The 22,591-nt window shown below is 35.4% G+C and overlaps 1 protein-coding gene across 1 annotated transcript in view; it reads right to left on the bottom strand.

Moving 5' to 3' along the window:
- The window catches only part of LOC124362342 (tyrosine-protein kinase Dnt), a 110,704-nt gene that overhangs the window by 2,897 nt on the left and 85,216 nt on the right, over window positions 1–22,591 (bottom strand). Inside the window, exons 3-9 of the mRNA XM_046816768.1 lie at window positions 9,102–9,351; window positions 7,875–8,049; window positions 6,405–6,566; window positions 4,457–4,572; window positions 3,368–3,527; window positions 2,795–2,947; window positions 1,359–1,518 (exon numbers count right to left, since the gene is read on the bottom strand). Coding sequence (XP_046672724.1) covers window positions 1,359–1,518; window positions 2,795–2,947; window positions 3,368–3,527; window positions 4,457–4,572; window positions 6,405–6,566; window positions 7,875–8,049; window positions 9,102–9,351 — 1,176 coding nt within the window. The remainder of the gene's footprint in view (window positions 1–1,358; window positions 1,519–2,794; window positions 2,948–3,367; window positions 3,528–4,456; window positions 4,573–6,404; window positions 6,567–7,874; window positions 8,050–9,101; window positions 9,352–22,591) is intronic.

Genomic DNA, 22,591 nt, shown 5'->3' with positions numbered 1-22,591 from the left:
TCTACAGCCATTCTTCTATTTCATTGGAATTCAAATACCAGTTAGTTGTGTAAGAGGGGGATATATTATTTACTTTGAATTAGTTCTACCTAAGTTGTTCACATTTAAATATATTCAGATTTATTTCATACACATCATTTAGATCATAACTTGATATTCTAGAATTTTAATGATATTTCTAAATATTTACATTTTATGTCCCTTATGTAAAACTATTAATTGATCAACCTCTTCTCAACTGAAGTACGGATTATGAAAATAAAATGTATCAAACAAATTGCTGTGGCACACGGATGAATGAAGCAACTGAAGTGGAGTTAAACGCAAATCTCTCTTTTTGTGGTGTGCAGTATTGAGGACAGCTACAATAGGAATCATGTATTGTATAATTTGCTCGGTTGATATTGCTTAACCAATAATAAATTGAGAAAGAGAGTAATGTTTTGTATTGATTAATATTTTTAGCAAAATACCAAGTACTTACTCTCTGTTTAATGTAATTGGTACATTGCTCACAAAAAGGTGCAAAATTTAACACAAAACTGAAAACTTTCAAATAATTCTTTAACCCTTAAAGTGTTTAAGAAAATTTGGCTGCATAAAACAGTTTTGGCTCTAAATAGTAAAAAATTGTTTAGAATAAAGTTCAGCTGTTACAACTGGCCATCAGCTAACAGTCGCAGCTGTATAGCCAGCACCGTACAAAACTATGCATAGAGAACAACTCTGGTTAATGATTGATTGTCGGCTCACACACATTTCACTTTGCTTTCCGACAGTCATAATATGCATTCATGAACATTCACAGAACTTTTGTGAAATGTTAAGTAATGAACTTAAGTAAGAAAACACAAATCTGTATATATGCCGCTGTTAGAGCAACTCCAATGGTACAACTGCATTTTAAAGGTTAACTGTGTTGTATAGTTAGGCCTCCAATATAAAACTGTAAATCTTCCCTCATTACCATGGACCATTTGAGTTGATCTGAACAAGTAACCTCCTTCAATTGTTACACTCTATTATAATTCACTAAATGAGTATTTAGTATGTAAGTAGTCACAATTGGTGTTTGGTGGATAATAAATGTTACCATTTCCAGAATTTAAATAATCTTTCGTTGATAAGGTACTTTAAGATATGGATAGTATGATTTTAATTGTTTTTTTGAAACGATATGAGTTAAAGTAATGAATATTAATATTAGACTTTGGATAGTACACTAGTGCAGTTTCACCATTGAAACCCAAAAATCCAGAAAACTTCTCTGCATGTACGAGCATAAGTAACATCTGAAGTAATGATGATAAATTTGAGCATATAATCTCTGCCACTTGAGAAGATAACTTGTGACTTACCACATCTGAAGCGGTGGAGAACGTCTTCTGGGTGAGACTCTCGATGGAGAGCCACTTAACAGGTCTGTTCTCGTTGTCTCCGAGACAGTGGTAGTCGGCTGGGAACAGGTCCCGGGACAGAGCGTTGTCTGTGATCTGCACTCTCAACTTGTCATCCACACTGCATACATAAACCACAGTTAATAGGCTGTTAATTTATTATTGATAAATGTACCCAAAATTGGAAGAGAAAAAATATGTTGAAGAGTAAAAAATTCAATGAAATGTGCATAGCTTGGAAGAATGTTTTACAGCAAACTGCAAATTCTAGAAGTTGAAATGGAGACAGATAGAACATTTGGCCTTCAAACAGTGATTCATCTGTGATCAACAGTGATCCGTTTCAAGAGATTATTGAATTAAAATTAAGCTACTCCATAAGCTCTCAATTAGCTTGAAGAGTTGGATTTGTAATTTATGGTTGCAGATTAACAATGTGAAGAGAAAGAGAGTGTCAGATATTGTTATATCTGACATAAGGTAAGTATTTTAATCACATAAATTAAATTTAAATCAATTTATGACAATACAAAGACGGTATTTTTGCCACATTTCAAGATAAGATGCTCTAGTACTAGAACAATTATAGCTGCTGAAAGGATATGAAACACTTCCTACGCTCCTCTCCAGGTATGTTGGTTTTATCATACAAAATTTATATAACTGCTAAACCACCAATTTTAAAACACTAATACAGTAATAAAATATCTTCGTCTTGCACATTTTAAATTTATTATAGCTACTCTATTATTGACCACAGGTCTATGAAACGGATGTAATTTTAAACAGTTTTTTTATAATATTTTGTTTTAATTAGAGTTACCCACTGTTGTCCATCTGTGACTAATGTTTATACAAGAACATTAATCATGGTAAATTGGCAAAGAAAAGATCAGCGTATATTGTGGCTAACAAAATTTCTACTGTGACTTTAGAGCAGGGTAAATATCGTTGAATATTTAATGAAAATCTCTCTGACAGGCGCACCATTTATTGATGATATAAGACATGTAAGGAACATTCGGTTTATTAGAAGAAACAGGAGATGGAACCGTCAAAAACATTCAAGATAGTTTTGTAAGAAGTCCAGAAAAGTATGTGCGGAAACGTGGATGTGAGTTGAATGTCCTAAAGTACAGTTCACAAAGTTTTGAAGAAAATAGTTAAATTTAATTGTTACAAACCTCATTTATTGCATGCTTTGAAGTCAGATGCCAAATTACATGCAATGATATCCGCATACTTTGAGAATATAATTATTGAGAGAATTTGTAACCTGGTATAACTGGCCTGAATATTGCAGGCTATTTGAATGTAAATATAAATAACTAGAACAACACCTAGACAAGAAAAACGAGAACTACGATTAAAAAGTGCTACAGTGACTGAGTACTTACACACAGTTTCTGGTTGCCAAGTCTTTGTGCAGAAGACGTTTCTTGTGCAGGTACTGCATCCCTGTAATGACTTGCAGAGCCATATCCACAACCTCCTGTGTTGTTAGAGTGTGGGCCACACCTTCTGGGCACAGCTTACACTTCTGTAGGAACCTGCAACACACGGTTACAGTCATGTCTCCATAGTCTATTATTGGGGTGGGAAAAATGCTCGTACACTGAGCGTTCATTGGTTGTGACTAGCTCCCTCTTGTAAGTTCCTTCTTTAAAAAGGTACTTATTGACCACGAAGGGCACCTACTACATTGTTCACACTAACTGTGCAAAAATGGTTTGGTATATATTAATTCTTTTTCATTGTTTCAGTATCTTATCTTCAATTATATAGAATCCAATTTGGTTATCAGATATCATTTTTTAAACAATAGAGAATGGCAAGAATTCCTTGATTGCTATTGGAATATGTGATAGAAGGCATGGTTCTTAGAGTGTTACAAGTTTTAACTCGTTTTACTTTTTTTGAGACTGTTTGTTTTCATAAGCTACGTTATATAGCACATATATGTATCCTACCTTTTGAGATTGGTGTACCCCTGGTGGGGGTAGATGAGGAAGGGTGCTGTGTGGTCCTCGATGGACACTCCCAGCACAGATAGGATGTTCTTATGGCTGAGACTGTACATGGTCATGCCCTCCTGCAGTAACAGTGAGATCTGCATGCTGGACGCATGGTCTGAAACATTAAAAGGATTACTTAATTACACTGTTTATGAAGCACGCTCGAATTGGAAGTATTAACATTAATTTTAATAGTTCCTAATGCAAATATTGGAAAATATCTGCTACTGTTTTAAGACATGTGGAATTTAAACAGTTAAAAAAGTACTCTTAAATATAATATTATGTTTTGGATAAATGACTCTCTATTGATTTTTCACTAAAGTTATTTTAACAGAGTTATAATTACAACTTGTAGGAAATTATTTGCCACACCAAAATTCCAGCAAAAGTGAGACTCTGCTACTCAAATGAGAAAGTGCTGCCAAATTGAGAAATTAGGTTATTGTAAACATCATTGTTATTTACAATGAGTAGTGATTCAGAAAATACATTTGCAGTTTATTTATGAAAACTGTATGATGGAGAAAATCTGCATGTACATCCAGAGAGTAAAGTATCTCCCTGTCAACCAGAGAACTTTGACCAGATGAAGGTGGAGGCAATGGCAGCAACTCTCTTGAGGTCGCTAGAAACTTCCCTCCCGTGACATTGTTCACTCAAGATTTCTCCTACCTTTAAACACCACACATTTATGTTTATATTCTGAAACACTATTCACTGTTAATAACACCAATGTCTATAAAAATTTTAATAGCTCTGAATTCCATTAATTATTTGCAGTTACAGCATTAAAGCAAACGTTTTAGGTACTTTATTCTGTATGGAGTTAAAGAATCTTTAATCCTTATTAAGGTGTAACAAATAGCTTCTTTCCCTAGTATGTCATGGGATATAATGCCAGGGTACGGATACAAATCTTTCATAGCATAAATCACTTATCACTGGTGACTAATAATTTGAGCAAATGAAAGTATTTAGTATCCACATAATTTAATACTTTTGTGATTACCCAGTAAAATATTTTTTGTGATCTCAGCTTACCTGTGACAGTTTTGACTAGGACCTCCTCCTCTCCTCCCTCCTCCTCAGTGTAGGTGCCTCGGTACACACGACCAAACGTGCCTTCCAGCAGCACGCTGCGTAACCTTACTCGGCACCTGGTAACCACGAATAGTATTTAATTTACTTTTATTTGTTTATGACAGTATAGGAACAATGAGAGCTTGAGTGAAGGCATAAATAATACAGGCAACAGTTATGTTTAACTAATGATTTTTGAGCAGAGAAAGGTTACCATATTAAATGGTTTACTTGGTTCCTAAATTTAGTTATACTAGGAATACAAATAGCACCCAATCCTCTCAATAACTCAAAATCTTCGTTAGCAAAACAAAATTGTCAAGATTTTGTTTATTACCTTCTATAATTGTATGTTTACAGTGACTATTATATGTATTTATTTAAACTTTTATTATGCAAAGAGCACACAAAGTCAATGTTTCAAAATGAATATAATGACTATTTAATGAGCACATTAGCTGCATTTGATTCTGAAATAAATATGGAATTTGTATTAAATAAATGTTATGTGCAGTATAATAAGCTTCTCTCTTTATTTATATCATATATCACATCCATTAAAGGCTTTATATATAGCTCATTCTTTATCATTACGTTTGAGTCTTTATACAAAATTTAAACATGTAGATTTCTACTTACTTTGATTGCTTACCAAAGTCTTTTCTGAATATTCTGAATGTGTATACATTGCCTTAACAGCTTTCATATTAGCCTCTGTTACCGTAACATGGGACCCACATCCAATAGATGAATCAAAACGGACCATTACGCAACCAAATTGGTTTTTCTCACTACACTATGTTTACAGATGACATTTCGCTAAACTCAGCCAATAACTAGATGAGTAATACCTAACCAAAAGTATTTTGTGATATTATCTTTATTAGTTGATATTTTTTTCTCCTAAAAACTTATTGTCAATTTGATCTTTTGCTCGTAAAAAACTGTTGCAATAATGAAGCACATTACAACTTAACTACGAGTGAACATTATTTGTGTTGGAACTAAACACAATACACCAGTAACTGGAACTTCATTTACCAAATTTCAATTACCGCAAGTACGCATGGCTCGACGCACAATGGTATTCCCTTGACGTTTCATTGAGCTGTGGATACACCATTGTAGTGAAATAATCAGTGTAGTGACTGAAGAGCTGGGCTTATTATTCTGAGAGGTTTGGACTGTTTGAACTACTCATTAGACTCTCTTTTTAATCTGATTAATTGTGGTACGTATGCAACCAAATGGGAAATCAGTGACGTTGAATTTGTGGAAGTTAGTAACTATAACACTTATTACGATTTTTAATCTTGCAACATTCATATGTCTTGAAAATTATTTTAAAAGTATAAGATTATATTATTGCATATAAGATATTAGGGTTTTACATACATATTCACACAACTTCAACATTACATCATTCTTGTGGATTAGACTAATGTCTAGGAATGTCACACTACCTTTAACTTTTAATCTAGTTGTACAAAAATAATATTGTTTAATAACGTTAAATAACTTTGAGATTCTGAAATAAAAATAAAAAGTGGAAGCAGTCTTAGATTTTTGGTAAAATATTACATAAACATGGCTATAAAACAATAAATGTTTATGGCTGATCAATAAAAATAGCGATTTCTCAGCAATTGTGGTTATATACACTTGTAAACAGCATGAAGCAATGCTGTATTGCAATCTGAATTAGACTTGAAAAACTTCCTCTCATTAACAGGTTGTAACTGAATATTTGGATTCTTTGCAGTTTACCCCTTAACTGACTAATAATTATTATTTTGGCAAATTGCTTCATTCTGAAAGTTTTCTATAGGAGCAGTGTTTTTGTTTATAAGCTGGATCTCACCCATGATAACCTACAAAGTACAAAGTAGATAACTCGGCTCGGACGTACCTCTGGATGGTCAGCTGAGCTATCCTGTGCTGGAGATCATTGGCTCGGTCGCAATGGTCTAGCCTGGTGTAGCTCGGTCTGCGAGAGGTGAGAGATCCTGACATCACCACAGGCGCAGGCGCTAGACCCTGTGCACTGCAGTTGCTTCCATTACGAGACTCTCTGCAAGTACAATCACCTCAATTATTAATCAGGTCAATATATAACATCAAATTATTGAATCTGTAAATCTCTCTTGTTAAGAGATTTTAGTCTACCAAACAAATATTCTAGCTTCTACAAAAAATCCTCTATTTTGTAAGAAAAAAAATAAAGTTCATGCGTCTTGTGCATGCAAATCAAATAAATGCTTTACATTTTTCCAACCAATTTTAAGATAAGGTAGTGGATGATATCTCGACTTATCATAATGAATTTTAAAATACTTATGAATAAGAACAGCATTATATAATAATAAACACATAACAATATTCATTTAAATGAAAATTCTAATGTTAATAATGTAGCTTTATAAATTATACACATTCACAAATTACATCTTGCTCTATTATTTTGGGTTATGACATATTATAAAAATAAACCTAGTTTCAGTAAAGAAACTAATCTGGAGAACAAAAGAAAGCAGAGTGAAGAGATTCAAACAGATTTTTTAAAGCCTGTTTAAATAGGTTCATACATTTTTTCAAGCTAATAACAAGATTATAACAATAATTTTCTAAAACTTCTCCCAGTTTTTTTAAATTAATATCCAAATATTTCTGGTAAAAATTTTAATTAACGACATCAGATATACAATAATACTTCCATGTAAACAGATAACTGTCCACTTACTACTAAAATAGATAGCTTATGACCTTTCAAACTAATTTAAAGTTTATTTATTGAACTGTTATGACAAGCATTTAATCTTTTATCTATGAATGTTGCATTATAACCTCATTTCAATTCTAAATCTGTACTTATTCAACCTTTTCACATTGATAACTATGACCAATCAAAAGCTCTTCACTGAGATAATCTAAATTAATTCATTAAAATCATACACTTGTTTAACAAGCTTTTGTGGATTAATGCATTTCTGGACTGACATGCAGTTGATATATTATCAAGATCTAAGTTATAATCGTTTCAGTGTTTTTGTACTTCCAAAAAGAAGATATTTTCTGGTCTTTTACAGCTCTGCACATGAGAATTAAGAGTAGAACAAAATAAAGAGAATATATCTCTACAAAATCTATATGCATGTATAAAAACACATGGTTCCAGATTCCATAACTGATATGTTACCAACTCCTGAACTTATATCTGATTGACTTCAATAGGGACGAAAGCCAATCATCAAAGATTTCTCAGTATTTAGTCAAATCTAAGCCAAATAAATGGCCATGAGAATAAGGAATCATACACTATTTCACTCCTGATCTCTTTAGTGAAGGAAGTTTACCAACAAATCACTAAAAGCATACTCACTGAAGCATGTCCCCGTGTCTCCTGCTCTTGTTGTTGCGCAGATAGCATGCTAGTAACGCAATGGCAAACACTGTGACCAGTGCACAAGCACAGCTGACTGCGACGTAGAGTGCGGAGGATGCCTCAGTTTCTGTGCGACCCACAACAACTTCGCTCTCACTCTGCGAGGATACGTCTGCAAAAACAATGAGAACATAAGTACCAATTAGAGATTGAACCACTGTACAAAAAGAAATTATGTACTAAATTAATGAGATTAAAAACTTAAAGCTACGTTCTGTCTATATTAATCATTATAAACAGGTTTTAGAAGAAATATCCTCAGTGTTTCCATCGTCCACACATTAGAAGATAAATTAAGGCAAATCTCGTGCAGAAGATTTATTGCATAGTGGTCCATTAGCATAAAAAAACACCTTTGTAGAAGAGAAATAAATGTAGGTCACCCACATTTACAAAAGGTAAGACAATAATGTAAGAGTGCTAGGTTGTGCACTTACATAGCGAAACTCTGTAATTGCTTTATATCTTTACTACTGAATAATTAAAAAACAATTTTGTTTTTTTAACTTTTTCAGATTGTTAAGCTTACCAACTAGGCAAATATTATCGCCAAGACAAGTTGGTTATTAATCAATTTTAAAATTAGGCTACTTTTCTTGAGCTTACCATTTAAGTTTTATGGAAAAGGCATTTAATAAATGGAGGAAGTAAGATTTAAACTCAAATTGAATCCTCATTTTAGTCCTTTATATAAACCTATTAAACAACGATGTGTACAAAAAAGTTGTGCATTCCTTTAAAATAAAAAAAATAAGCCACTAAATTAATACCATACTTGAAAACGGAGGTTTTAAACCTTGGAACTGGCAATAAACATTATGAAGCCGATCTGACATGCACCCATTTTTTATCTTTATTACATTTTTACACTTTACCAGGTGCAATCCCACCACCTTATATCATATTAAATAATAATAATATTTTTATGGATTATTCATAATGTTTTTATACCATAATCATTTCCACATCCTCCTGAAAAAAATGTATTACAAATATAAATTTATAGTAAAAATGTATTTCTTATACAACATTTTTATAGTATACTCAAAAATAACCTGCCATATAAGAAAGAATGACTAAGAGTACCAGGGTTAATCTCTAGAAAAGACGTCTTTTACAGTTTAAGAACGATGATAAAATAGTATCCAATCCACAAATACTAACGTGTGGGAGGCCCCCTCAGGCAGATCTTGATCCTCTTGAAGTTGAGGCGGGTGACATTGTTGGTGGCGCGGTTGAGGGTGACGTTGATGGAAATGAGGACGTCCACCTCTGCGGCCACGGTACCCGTACACGGCAACTCCACAGCGAACGTCTGCGTGTGCGTGGGTACAGTGCCGTGGTCACTGACGTTGAGTATTGGCGCCGCCAGGGCCTCGGGGTTAGACACAGTTGTCGATATCGAGTACGGCAACTGGAACATGAACATGACCAAAATTTATCATGACTGTTGAAATATATATATAAATGTGTAGTTTTGAATAACAACGACTTGGAGGGGCTAGTCAGCGACTCAGTACATTCCGACCAGAGAAACTGTAGTCTCACGGGGCTCCAAATTAATAAATCACTAATATTGATAGTGTGTACTAATGAGTTATTGATAATATCAAACTGATTGGCACGCAATAGCAAAATTCCCATTACAAATCCGCCCCACAGTTTATGTACAAAACAAGAAATTTCTTTATATCACAGAAAGATAGAAGGTCTTAATGATCTAGCAGTCATGAGATTACTATTACGAATTAAGTATTAAATTTCAGGTACGTGGTCACCATGTACTTGAAATTTAAAGAACTTAATAGACCCTTAAATTATATATATATTCAAATTTTTCTGCCAGTTTCTTTCCGATGTCACTATTACTACAGACTCGTTTGGACACTACAAAAACTGAGTTGGGTTTACAATTTGACTGTAAAGACTACAACTATTAATTTAATATTAACGTTTCAGAAGAAATTTTCACCTGAATCATGTTTTTATTCTAATTCAAATTGATAACGTTGTCAAACTTCTTTGAGGTATATTTTCTTTCAGTTTCGTTCAAATTTTCAGTTTGTTTGTTTGTTTGTTAGAGCATTATTCCATTATGTTTGTTATTGACTTTGACAGGCAAATTGTTGGTTATGAACAATCACACTGGTGCATTACAAACGATTTATTTACTCAATTGCTTGTCTTCTTTTAATTATCCACCTGATGAAGAGGCCAGATTTCAGCTCTCGAAACTTTGTATTTCAACTTACTGATGGTAAATCCCCATAACAATCCTCTTACCAATATTTATCATTCTATAAATCAGAGAAATGCGTTGCTTCAGCAATGATATAAGAGGAATGTTTTGACTAACTGCTGTTTTGATAGGAAGATAACATTTTAAACGAACTCAACATATTAATAATTATTTGTAGGTAACAACTGATATACGTGTGAATTTGGAATAAATCATATAGCACTCGAAACATATTTTACGATGCGATTCTGTACTTTCCCAGAACTCTCATAAATGATAACTGGTAGAATCCCAAACTCCGCCTCACAGCGAAGTAAACTCAAGGTTTTACTGGCAACTATATTTCCTCACTTTGATTTTCTTATTTTACTCTGTTGGATGGAAACTGACGTTACAAGAAAACACGCAGACTTTTCCTTTGATGAAAGCAGTCAGGGGGAATACATTTCCCTCGCCTTCCCTCTCTACTGTAGAAACCCCAGAGATAATTTTGTGTGCCAAGTTTGGCAACACTGGTATAAATCATCACACCAAGCTGACAAACTTTCTCTCTCGCCTGGCTTCGTCTCGGCTTTCACACCCCAACCCGCCTACTAATTCGGATAAGCCGGAAACGGAAATAATTTAATAACGTCCTTTCCACTGAAGACATCACGGCGGATTTTCGTCAAAAACTTTCTTTAAAGTTTAAATTGAAGAACGTAAATCTCCTTGAAAGTTTCTTTGTTTGCTTAACGGTCAAAGCAGATAATATTTACTGTGTTAGATAAACTTTGAAGCTGTCTTATAATTTAATTCGAACCCCCGTTTAACGTGCTGAATTAAAATAAACACATATAACTTATGATACATTTGCACTACTCTGACATGCGTAGAGTATAGTATTGATTACGTTATTTACTATTGCCTATTCATTTAGAGTACAACTAAATTAATAAAAAAAATACAAAAACTCATGTAAACGTAATACTCGTATCATGAAAGTATTAAGGCTTTTGTTTAAACGTTAAAAGTAATTATTTAAACAATTAATAGATAATAGTGCGACTATATTCAACAATTAAAAAAACCCACCCTCCACGAAACTTTATTAGTTACATAAGGGCAAAGAATTCCCACCAAAGCAATTACGCCGGATGACGTACCGTGTAGTGTAAAGAGCGCCTGCGCAGTGCGGCTGTCAATCAAGCGTCTGCGCCTGCGCCGTGACTGTACTAATGGCCCAGTCATAATAGGCTCCATTCAGCGCCTGAGCGCGCTGCGCTGTGCGACAGCTCGCTGGAGCTGGAAGAACTCCAGTCGTGATCTGTGCGCCTACACGCTCCGTCGCCTCGCTGTTCATGAGCATTACGTTACCTCCAGCAGCGTCGAAGGTCTTTATTGAGTAAGCACTCTGGCTGCCATGTTAAATTAATAGTATCGTATAGAGAAAGATTTATAAGGATAGCTTCTTGATCACAACAGTTACAAAGAGTGTGAAGAACCAGAGGGGCTAAATATAAAACAACAAATTGTAATTTCATAGGAGCTGTGGATTGTAATTAAGTTAGTCAATCACAAACATTAAATCACTATGCATCTACTACTAACAGTAACAAAATATAGAATATACTGGGGATAGCATTATGCTAGGAAACGACAAGAGAAGAAAAAATATACTGACGTGGAAGGTTAAATTAAACTACTAGACATGGCATTAAGCCTAAGTCGATAATTAGTATTCTAAGTATTTCGGTTGGAGATACAACAAATCAATTACTACACAAGAGAGAATTAAGCAATAGTAAATTTAACAAGGTTGTAAATTGCTTATACATGCGGAAATGCACTATTCTAAAAAGAAACGTCTTTATCCCATTAAATAGAGTAATTACAGATACCAATTATATTTATCTGGTCAGTAATTAAAACTTTTATGAGGGAGTTACTTTAATGGTACGAACTGTAGCTTTGCGATATAAAAAAACTCTGTTGACCTTAAAAAATACTACTTATAAACAATATTCAATCTTTATATCCCAAAAAGGAACTATATTATATATCTCTATAATATTATATTGCAGTATTGCCACTGTTATATTTTAAGAAGACACAAATAAACGAGTCTTAAGCGAATAGAATAAATATTAAGGTCTTCTATATTGGCGGAGCTTTATCTGAAGAAATGCAAAATTGAATTACTAAAGTTTACCCCACAACGTGGAATCCAGAATATTTGCAATCAAAAAACGTATTTTGCTGCCCTCCTAATTTGTAATAACGGCATAAGCGGCGGGGAAGGGGAGGGGGCGGTGCGGCGGTTATGATCTCGTAAATAATCTCTATTATTTTCCATTTCGAGGGGTCGGAGAGCAGATGCGTAGAGCACTCAAAGCCTAATCTTAATGAAATCTTATTTCTATTTATACGCAGTGAGGTGTTGAGCACAGATACCGTCCTAGTCAATAACGGGCGGACTTCTTTAAATACGATCCAGTCGGCCATAGAATATGTTCACTGGGTGTTGTTGATGTGGATCTTCCAGTATAAGTTCTCGTCTGAGTTTACATGTTGTCGAAGAGAATTTACGAGTAAGACTATCTAGTATAATGCAGATGTTATTGGTCCAGTTGGGATCTATGTGTAGGGTTTAATAATTTCCTCTGATCAGTATTTGGATGTTGTAGTAGATGTGGATCTACGAGTATGACAAACTCGTCTGCTCAGTATTCGGACGATGCAGAAGTGGACATACGAGTATGAAGATCTCGTTTGATCAGTGTTCGGATGTTGTAGATGTGGATCTACGAGTATGACAAACTCGTCTGCTCAGTATTCGGATGATGCAGAAGTGGACATACGAGTATGAAGATCTCGTTTGATCAGTGTTCGGATGTTGTAGATGTGGATCTACGAGTATGACAAACTCGTCTGCTCAGTATTCGGATGATGCAGAAGTGGACATACGAGTATGAAGATCTCGTTTGATCAGTGTTCGGATGTTGTAGATGTGGATCTACAAGTATGACAAACTCGTCGTTTATCAAACACTTAAATCTTCATACACGTAAATAATTTGTTGTTTTGTTGTACAATCAGCTAAGACTTAATCAGTCAAATGACAAATATAATATGACGTGAAGTGTTCTCACAAGTTCGGTTTTTAAAATAAAGGCAGCTAAGACAACAAAAAATTATATAGGCTCATTCAATAAATTTATAGAACTTCTAGTTCATAGGTTAATATTCTTTAGATATGAATACAATGTGGCCTGGAAAGGGGCAATGAGCTTTGGCTTTCTTGTTTAGCCACAGTAACTTTATGAAAGTACTATAATAGTGCCGATTTACTTTAAAACAAATGGCTGGAAGTGTTTCTGCACGGATAGGTACCCTCCAGCACAAAAATCAGGGAAGCTCTATAACTGATTTCTTGTCGTTGTCACATTTCCCACAGGACGTAATCCCCCTCCCCACCTCAGGACAATCGACCACGTGGTCAGCTAGCTAGCAGGCAGTTGTGACAGGCTGTCAGTCAGCCAAATCTGTTCCACCTCACCACCGAGGCCGTCCATGCTCCATTATTCGACTCAATTAGTACGCCGCCGCCTTGTGCTTCCACAGCTCTGCATCGAATTTGAATTAATTATGATTATGGTCTATTGACGCGGTCACGCGCATCTCACGCCTTTTACCCCTCCCCTCCCACCAACGCGGCCGTCAAATACAAACAGAAAATAATTGGTGTCAAACGACGCGACGGTAGAGTACGGTCCGTCCCAATCTTAATTAATAACGTTACGGGCGTTATAAGTATAACTCATTCCAGATTTTGTACGGCCTACCTTCCTGCTTTGTGACGTTTATCCAGGCAATTGAAAGAATCAACAGGAGAAGGATTCCATCCTTAAAAGATAACGCAGATTTAAAACCCAAATCTCATTCAGAACAACATTCTTAAAATTTAACTGTTATAAGGCTCGATACTGATATTTCCGACCATAAATATGTAAAGTTAAAGTTAAAAAAAACCTAAGGTTGGTTGTCACGTTTCTTCGAAGGCCACACACATTCATAACAATAATTTATATAATTAGTTTTGGTGTGGTAAAGCTAATTTTACATGTATAAGACTATGCTAAAATCATCATTCCAGTACCTCAATGTGTGACACTTAAGACATGTTGAGACATTTTCATGAAGTATATTTATTTCATTAAATTCTTTCAGTATAAAAAACAGTTTCTGTAAGACACACATGGTTGATGACAGGGAAGGCAGTTAGTAGAGTTGGGGTGACTAGCCGTATTAGTGTGTGTTTTAGAGGGTAAAGAGTGTATAATTCTCAAGGGGCCACGCTCCTCCGGACGATGTGTAGTCAATTACACACTTACTAATTGTATGATCTTGTACATTTATATAGTTGTATATTTTGTAAGTTCTAGCATCTGACATCACAATGTCCTCACTTATACAGCATTATAAGTGTTGAATGGCTTACAAAGAGCAAAAATCAAAAGCACACACGTACACATACACACATTCACACTAGCCCCGGGCGGCTGATTATCCTAGTGAATATCCAATTTATATGTAAACGCCGCGCCGCCGCTCGTCTCGACCAAGGCACAGCGAGAGAGAGAGAGAGAGAGAGAGAGAGAGAGAGAGAGAGAGAGAGAGAGAGAGAGAGAGAGAGAGAGAGAGAGAGAGAGAGAGAGAGAGAGAGAGAGAGAGAGAGAGAGAGGGAAGATGCGGTTGCCACGTCAAAGAAACCGCGCTTTTAAAATTAGGCCGACATGGTGTGAGCATCGTTTGAATTCTAATGGCGGACTCTTATTATACTGTAGGTGCGGCGCGGAGCCTGTATTTAACTTGTAGAAACACGATTGACAATTCCATCGCTCTAAGTAGTTAATGAGCACTTATACATAATCCATTTACCGAACATTGTTTAAAAATTAAGTCAAATTTTAACTACATTTATCAATTGTATTCAATCACGTTATAAGTTTACAGACGGTTAATATTTTACAACAGATTCTAAGGACCATTCATAATTTTTTATAATCTGACAACCTGGTAATCCTAACCTTAGCACAAAGTATTTATAACAAATAATGAAAGAACAATCCTTAATTTAAATTATTCCAATACAAGAATTCTGTTGCATATCTAGAGCATAACCAATATATCTCCGGGTCTTTGAAAAAACTCGCTATATAGCCTACATATTTTATCTAAAGATTGATTTGTTCTCAAAAGCATTTTTCAATACTTTGAATGCATAACGCATAATACAACATGAAATGGTGATCAAAACATAAACTACATCTTCTATACACACTTTACAATGAATTATGACACAAATATTCATAAGGATTTGTTAACACAAATAACTGAGATATAAATAAAAGGAAATACATTACACAAGAATACAACATGGACAAACAGCCTTTTATAGTGAAATTTGTTACGTAGTATTATCTTCGATTAGATTAGTTACACAGCTTTGGTTGTATTGTGTAACTAATATAACGAAAAATATTATCGAATAAAAATTGTCGTAATATATAACATGCGCATATTTTCATATTAAACACAAAAGTATTGCTATATAAATGTATAAGAACCGTACATTGTGATTGGAACGGTTCAAAAATAAAAAAATAACACTAGGTTATAACCGTATAAAACTCGAGTTGTTTTTAATTTTAACACCTCGACACAGCTTGTTAAGCAAACACTCGACGCTGGCGTTAAACAGCGTTAGTGGAACCTGAACAAAACCATAAACGACAACAAGAGGCTTAAAGAGGCCTTTAGAGAGAAATGCGAGTGTTCTAAATAAAGGCCTAATGAAACCCGAGGTGTACGGTGTTGGCTACGGCAGTAAAGTTGTGGGACAAAGGGTGTGCTACGCCACACCTGAGGTTTTAATCCACATCGCTTTGCCGTGCAGTCAGCAGAGTTCACTTTGAACCCGTCATCCGCTCACCCCTTGGCCGCCGTTCCCTCCCACGTGCCCGGGGGAGACAGGGGACACCGGACCGTGAAATGTCCCGGTCTTCATCGTGGGTCAGAAAAAGCCCCTCGTCTGGCAGCTGCCGGGATTAACATCTTCCCCAGGGCTTTGCTACTTTTTAAATCCTTTATTGTTGATCACTTTTGAAGCGGATGTAACTAATTCAGCAAGCTCAGCGAATATAGAGCATGTACTGTAAAGTTAGTAAAAAAATTGAAAATAAATATATTATAGACATAGAATTGTTGTATTTTACATTCATGATGAGCAAATTCATCGTCGGCGATGCTGAAAATCTCATATTTCCATATGCACTGCTTACGAAAATATTTTTTGCGGAAGGTTTTGTTACAGCTTCCAGAAGACGCGAAAATGACACAGATTTAAATCAAGAGTTGCAGTAATATTTTGCTGATTATTAAAGATACAAAGATACAAAATTATAAAATATTCAACAAAGAGATAGCTCTTTTAGTACTCACTTTCTGACTGCTGCTCTTGAAAAGTCGAATAAATGAATACCTCGATGTTGAAACAAACGCAAAACGAACAGTTTTTTTAAAATTCCACCCGGTAAAAATTATGCGTGAAATTATTGTGAGTGCTCCGTTCATTAGCGTGTAAATTTGAGCATTCTCTAAAAACCTTAATATCCAAGTGACAAAAAAACTATGAAATAAATAAGGGATTCGAACCTCCTAAATGACTTACTACCATGCATTGCTGAACTTCCGTAACGGTGGCTTACTCGAAGTGACCAAGTCCCCCTCCCGAAACCGTCTTAGAAAAACAATAAAGTTTTCCACCAATGATTAGTTCTAGTAAACTTCACTACAAAGTCAAATTAAATAAGTGGTGTTATGAATTGCCTGCTTGATTAATAAACATTAGTATTAATGAATCAAGTATTTATAAATAGAACCAAGATAAACAGCCACTATGTCTCGTTATCCAACGCAGAATAATAAATAAGTACACCGTAATTAATCAAGTTCATAAGTAAATACCCAATTTAATCATATTATGTTAAACGTGTTCCTTTTAGTCCATCCATTCAACAATTTCTTTTTATTTAAGCATTTCAAACATTTAGTATCTTTAATATGTAATAGTAAAAAATACTTGTTCCCATATGATAATCCCATATGATTATAATATGATATATGATAATCTGAGTTGACCCTCTACCAAATACAAATTCTGGTCCCTGTTCTGCAAGCTGCAGTTCCCTACCAGAATACACCTCCACCGTCACAAATCCAGTAGGCAGTGACTGCTGGCGAAGAGCCAGGCGTAGATAGCTTACACTAAAGTTATGTCCACTGTACTAGCAGTGTGTTGTACTGTTCATGTGCTTTGGCTTACACTCGGGGTTTATGACCGCGGCAATCCCCCCCCTCCTCATCACCCCGCTCCACACTCACAAGCACTTGTACTGCACTCGACGGCCAAACAAGCCAATCCCTGCCACAGCGAAATATAGATGTAAATCTCGAACTTTATTATGACGCAGTCGACCATTTGGCGAGCTACAAGAATGAAATATTGTGTAGCTGACATTTTTCAATTTATTCAGTTTCTAAACTTGGCAAAGCTTGTTTCCAGTTTTGACATTTCGATCGGTTCGGAATTAAACAGTTAGGCAATGCACACGATGACCTTTAGTGTTCTTAACTTACCATTTTTATTTCGTTGTGATCTACTGGATGGTTGATTTAAAGCTGATTCCCACCTTTGGTGCGAGTTAAAAAAAATGATTATTAATACTTTGTTTTTTTTTCTGATCAATAAAAAACCAACTATGAATAAAAATCTGAAAGTTAAAGACTGTTTTATTTAATATTTTTTACAATCTATCACTATAAGAAAAAATAAATAAACACACTAAATTAAATAATAAGAATTTCTAACAATTAAACCACCTCCAATACGCTATCCATCCTTCCTTGGGGTGCAATAGATTTTATCATTACTTTTATTTGGCTTTCCATCCTTAGAAAAACATTCCTATAAAACCGGAAGTGTTTAATATTTTTGTAATCTAATACCATTCATTCTCCATAACAGGATTTTATAAAGTTAAAAAAGTAAAGTAAAGTAAAGTAATGTCTTATTTTACCAGGCGAAGTTAGGGCTAAGAAGCCCTCTCTAACACTTAACCTGGGGACCAACGGCTTAACAGTGACTTCCGAACCACCACCAATGGCCGGGCAGGCGGGCTGCTTGCAAGGACAGGATCGCTCAGCGGTCATCCATCCAAGCAGCAGCCACGCTCGGCGTTGCTTAATCCGGTTATCTCACGATAACCGCTGTACCCGCTACACTGCGCCACTGGACAAAAAAAATCGTACGTCCACAAAAGTCACAGTGTGCACAATTATTAAATTAAAAAAGAAGAATTAAAGTAAAAAAAATTTAATGTTCCCTATGATGGATTAACAAAAAAAACTAAAAATTCATATAAACTTTAGTATTTAAATCAATGCCTCCTCCCTACCTTGGCCGTTAAAACAAGGACATGCAAAGATAATAAAAAATATGAAGTATGAGCATAATTAATTCGAAGATGTGTTGAAAAAATAAAGCCCATCAAAGTTTAAAATAAAACTCTAAATGTGTTCTGGAGCCTAAGATCGGTGCAGAGTTCAGCTCCCGTGAGTATATGCTACTACAAAAGCGGCCGCAATATCTCATGTTTTCGCAAACTAGTTCGCTGAATTTAATCACTACATTGGTAACATACTGTACAATAAGTACACATCATATAGATTAACTAAAATTAAATAATGGATCATTACAAGTTCAAATTTTAATTTGTAAAAAGGAGGGAAATTAACTTTCTAGCAGAGAACAGTCAGCACGCTACTTGTCAATCAGCAGAAACCTCGATCATCGTCAATGACTTCATCCAATGGAAGTGACCAGCTGTTGTACACGACGCTGTTCAAGATTCAAGGCCGCCGGGTTAATTGGGACTTGAGGACATCACTCGCCACTCATCTGTCACTGCGCATGCGCCATACTCAACGGTCATCTGTCACCTGAGCATGCGTACTCCGCGGCGCACTCTGCAGGAATCCTAATGTGATGGGCGAGTCACCGCGCCGCCGCGCAAAAAGTCACCCTAATGTCTTCCTTACTTCTGCGCAAGCACCTGGCTCTCTAATAAGAGAAGGATTCGATTGGTAAGGAGAGATCTTTCCGCATTCATGATTCTAAGGCGTTTCTTCATAGTCTAGACATCATCACGGATACCAAAGGAAGAGGATTAATATACATATTAAAATGGACAAACCTGATAAAAATATGCACAAATGGGTTTGATAGACTATGTTAGGTTATGCAAGTCAAGATAAGACTCCTGCTAAACGCCTCCATAAAACAGATTTGTTTCTTCGTGCCTTAGTTTAAGTAGTCTCCGAAGTAATTCGCATGGTGTGATTAAAAATCGGATATATTTCGGAAATGTCATTGAAATAAATTACTGTTCTACGTTACTGGATTTATACATTCGACCAAACCCAGTAGAAAAAAATCATAAGGAGGATTCCAGAGTGAACAGAAAACAATACGAAATTAATACAAAGTTCTCTCTATTTAATTATATGCATAGTAAAGTACTACAATAGAGGTGTTCAACAGTGGCAAGTCACTATAATCTTGGACATTACAGTTAATTTTGAAAGTTGAAGTCTGTTATTATGTCAAAATTAAAAACTCGTATATGAATACAATACTACAATTTAGATTATAATCAATTATCGATTGTCATTATTGGAGACTTTCGTTTCGCTATATAAAAAGCATATATTTTTCAGAAAGATAACGATATTGTATAGAGGAGTAATCAAATCAAAGTATTGTGTTTACCTGGCGGAGCGCACCAGAGATGCCCCGAGCGACCTACCGTACCGTATCCTGCTCCAGTGAAAAGAATCTCAGCTCCATCCGAGCAAAAGATCTTTTTAAGGCTCTTTCCATTCATCCAATTACTTCCAGGGACGTATGGGTCGTTTAAGTTTCGCCCACAACGTAATTTTTCTGAAAGGCCGTATCCGAGAGGGTACTAATTAAATAGATCTTGCAATTCAATACGGGTTTCTTTAAAGTCTGGATCTTAATGCAGGTGCTGAACAGGTGAATAGGGACTGGAAGAATAAGAAGTTGTATCCTGCATTATATGTATAACAAACAAATATAAGTTTTTTGTAATATAGACGTTATAATAATATTTTTTATTGGATGGAAATTCGGAAACGTACGCATAAAACGACGTGTTAAAATAAAGGGAAACCATTATGATTGATTTCTTTTGACTTAACATAAATTTATAAAATATTTCTACCTTCAAAGGCTGAGCGTTAGAGAAGCCTATCAATCGAGGGGCAGGAAATTAAAATTTTTTTATGTCTTTCTATCTGTGTGTCTGTCTGTCCACCCGATATCCATATTTCAAAAACGAATTGACGTATAGTTTCGCACGAAGCTTCATTAATATAAAGACAACAACGAGTTCGGTGACTGTCCTTGTAACTTCATGGGACTTGGCTGAGTGTTACATTGGTCTTTTGGGTAACCATGATGGCAACGAGAAAATTTCAGAATAAATATATTTGTAAATAAACTGAGTACAATCGTACGCAATTTGAACATAGAACAAGCTATACAATTTAAATTCTGCATGCAGTTTAAATGAATGATAACACATAACCAATAAAAATAACTCATATTTGGTCTAAATACTAATTTATCAATCTACAACTGAAATCCAATTTATGTGGAATATACAAACAAACAATTTTTACAAAAGGATGTGGCGGAAACAAAATTGAAAAGAGTGAGGTAAAACGTTCAATACGTTTTGTATCGACATAATGTTGAAAAATTCGTTAACAAACTTTCTTACAAATAATGGCGTGTACGAAACGCGAGATTGTGGAACGAGATTATTTAACACTCTGGGTCTTTACATGGACGTATGGAAGACGTAGAGGCACAACACGTGTCGACTGTAGCCCTGTAAAATTCCTGTAGTACCTTCGATTTAAAACTAGAACTATAAATAACTAGAATTAACTAGAATTTATAAATTGTAGATAGTTTCTCCACAAAGAAGATAGCTGAAAATTATTTAAGATAGTAGAAAAAGAATTTAATATTGTAAAAGTGGGTAAGGGGGAATCCAATACTGAGGGAGTACAGATAAAAAAAATGCTTTAAACAAACATGTCATAACTCTCACTTCTTGAGGTTTTCTTATTTCTTTTATATCCGCTGCGCGACACGCCGTGAACAAACAAGTGGTTTTCATCAAGGGCCGCTCGAGCGCCTCTCCGCCTCTGCCCGGGAGCCCGGAAGCAATTTTGTCCAATTCCGCAAGACGAGCACGCGCCCCGGGCTTTTCGCTTTGACTCGGCGACACTCTCGGCGAGAAAAGCCGGACAAGAAATTAATTAGGATTCCACTCTTTCATCAAAATGAACAGCAACGAACTCAGTCTTACTTGTGCTGATGAGTATTTCGGTACACAATTATATATAATATTCGCTATCAATAAATTACAAATAAATTTAAATTAACCAATAAAGGAACATTTGCAAACTACTGATAAATTTCCGCACCCCACCCCCTTTAATTATTTATTTTTGGAAAAAAGCTGTTTCTCTCCAAATATTGAGATAACAGGCTAAAGACGCCACACCTGATGCCTAATAAGATATGTTAAAAATATGAGGTGGTTAAAAATACGGATCTAACTAACAGATGCAAATATATTTAGCTGTTATTAATTCGAAATGTGTTCGTAGCAGTTTATGTTTATATGATAGCAGTTTATCAGCGTGATGGTGTAATGGAAACTTTAAGACTATTCACATTCAATAATTAACGTGCATATACACGAATATCAAATACATGTAGATAGCTTGAAACCTACTAACAGACTGCCCGTATGTCCAGTAGTACAAGCAACACAAAAACAAAGCGAGAGCAGGGGAAGGACCGAGCAACAATTCCACAGCCATGTAGCTAGCTCACCACTCCGTCTTGTAACCTAACTGCCTCTGATTGCCTTTTATGACATGTTTACTGCCCACTTACACTGTAACTGAAATCCTGCAGCTAACACCCACTTCGACATGCCGCTGCACCGTCAGTCCGCACTCTGACATAGTGAGTACTCCCCCCCCCTCCGTCAAGCGGTTTTTTATTTTTTATAGGACATTTTTATAAAATATAATAACGTAGTCGTGGTAACTCCCATATAATTCTGCGTTATTTACTCCATTTGAAATGATTAAGATCACATTAGTTAGTGAATACAATCCCAAATCCTAGAAAATTCTTCTCATATTATAAAGCTCCTGACTATCTCACTGAAATGTTTCCAATTCCAAATTTCTCTGTCACGCAAAG

Source organism: Homalodisca vitripennis, chromosome 5, assembly GCF_021130785.1.
Source record: "Homalodisca vitripennis isolate AUS2020 chromosome 5, UT_GWSS_2.1, whole genome shotgun sequence".
Classification (NCBI taxonomy): domain Eukaryota; kingdom Metazoa; phylum Arthropoda; class Insecta; order Hemiptera; family Cicadellidae; genus Homalodisca; species Homalodisca vitripennis.
Note: the sequence above shows the minus strand (reverse complement) of the source record. Positions and strands in the feature narration are given on the sequence as shown.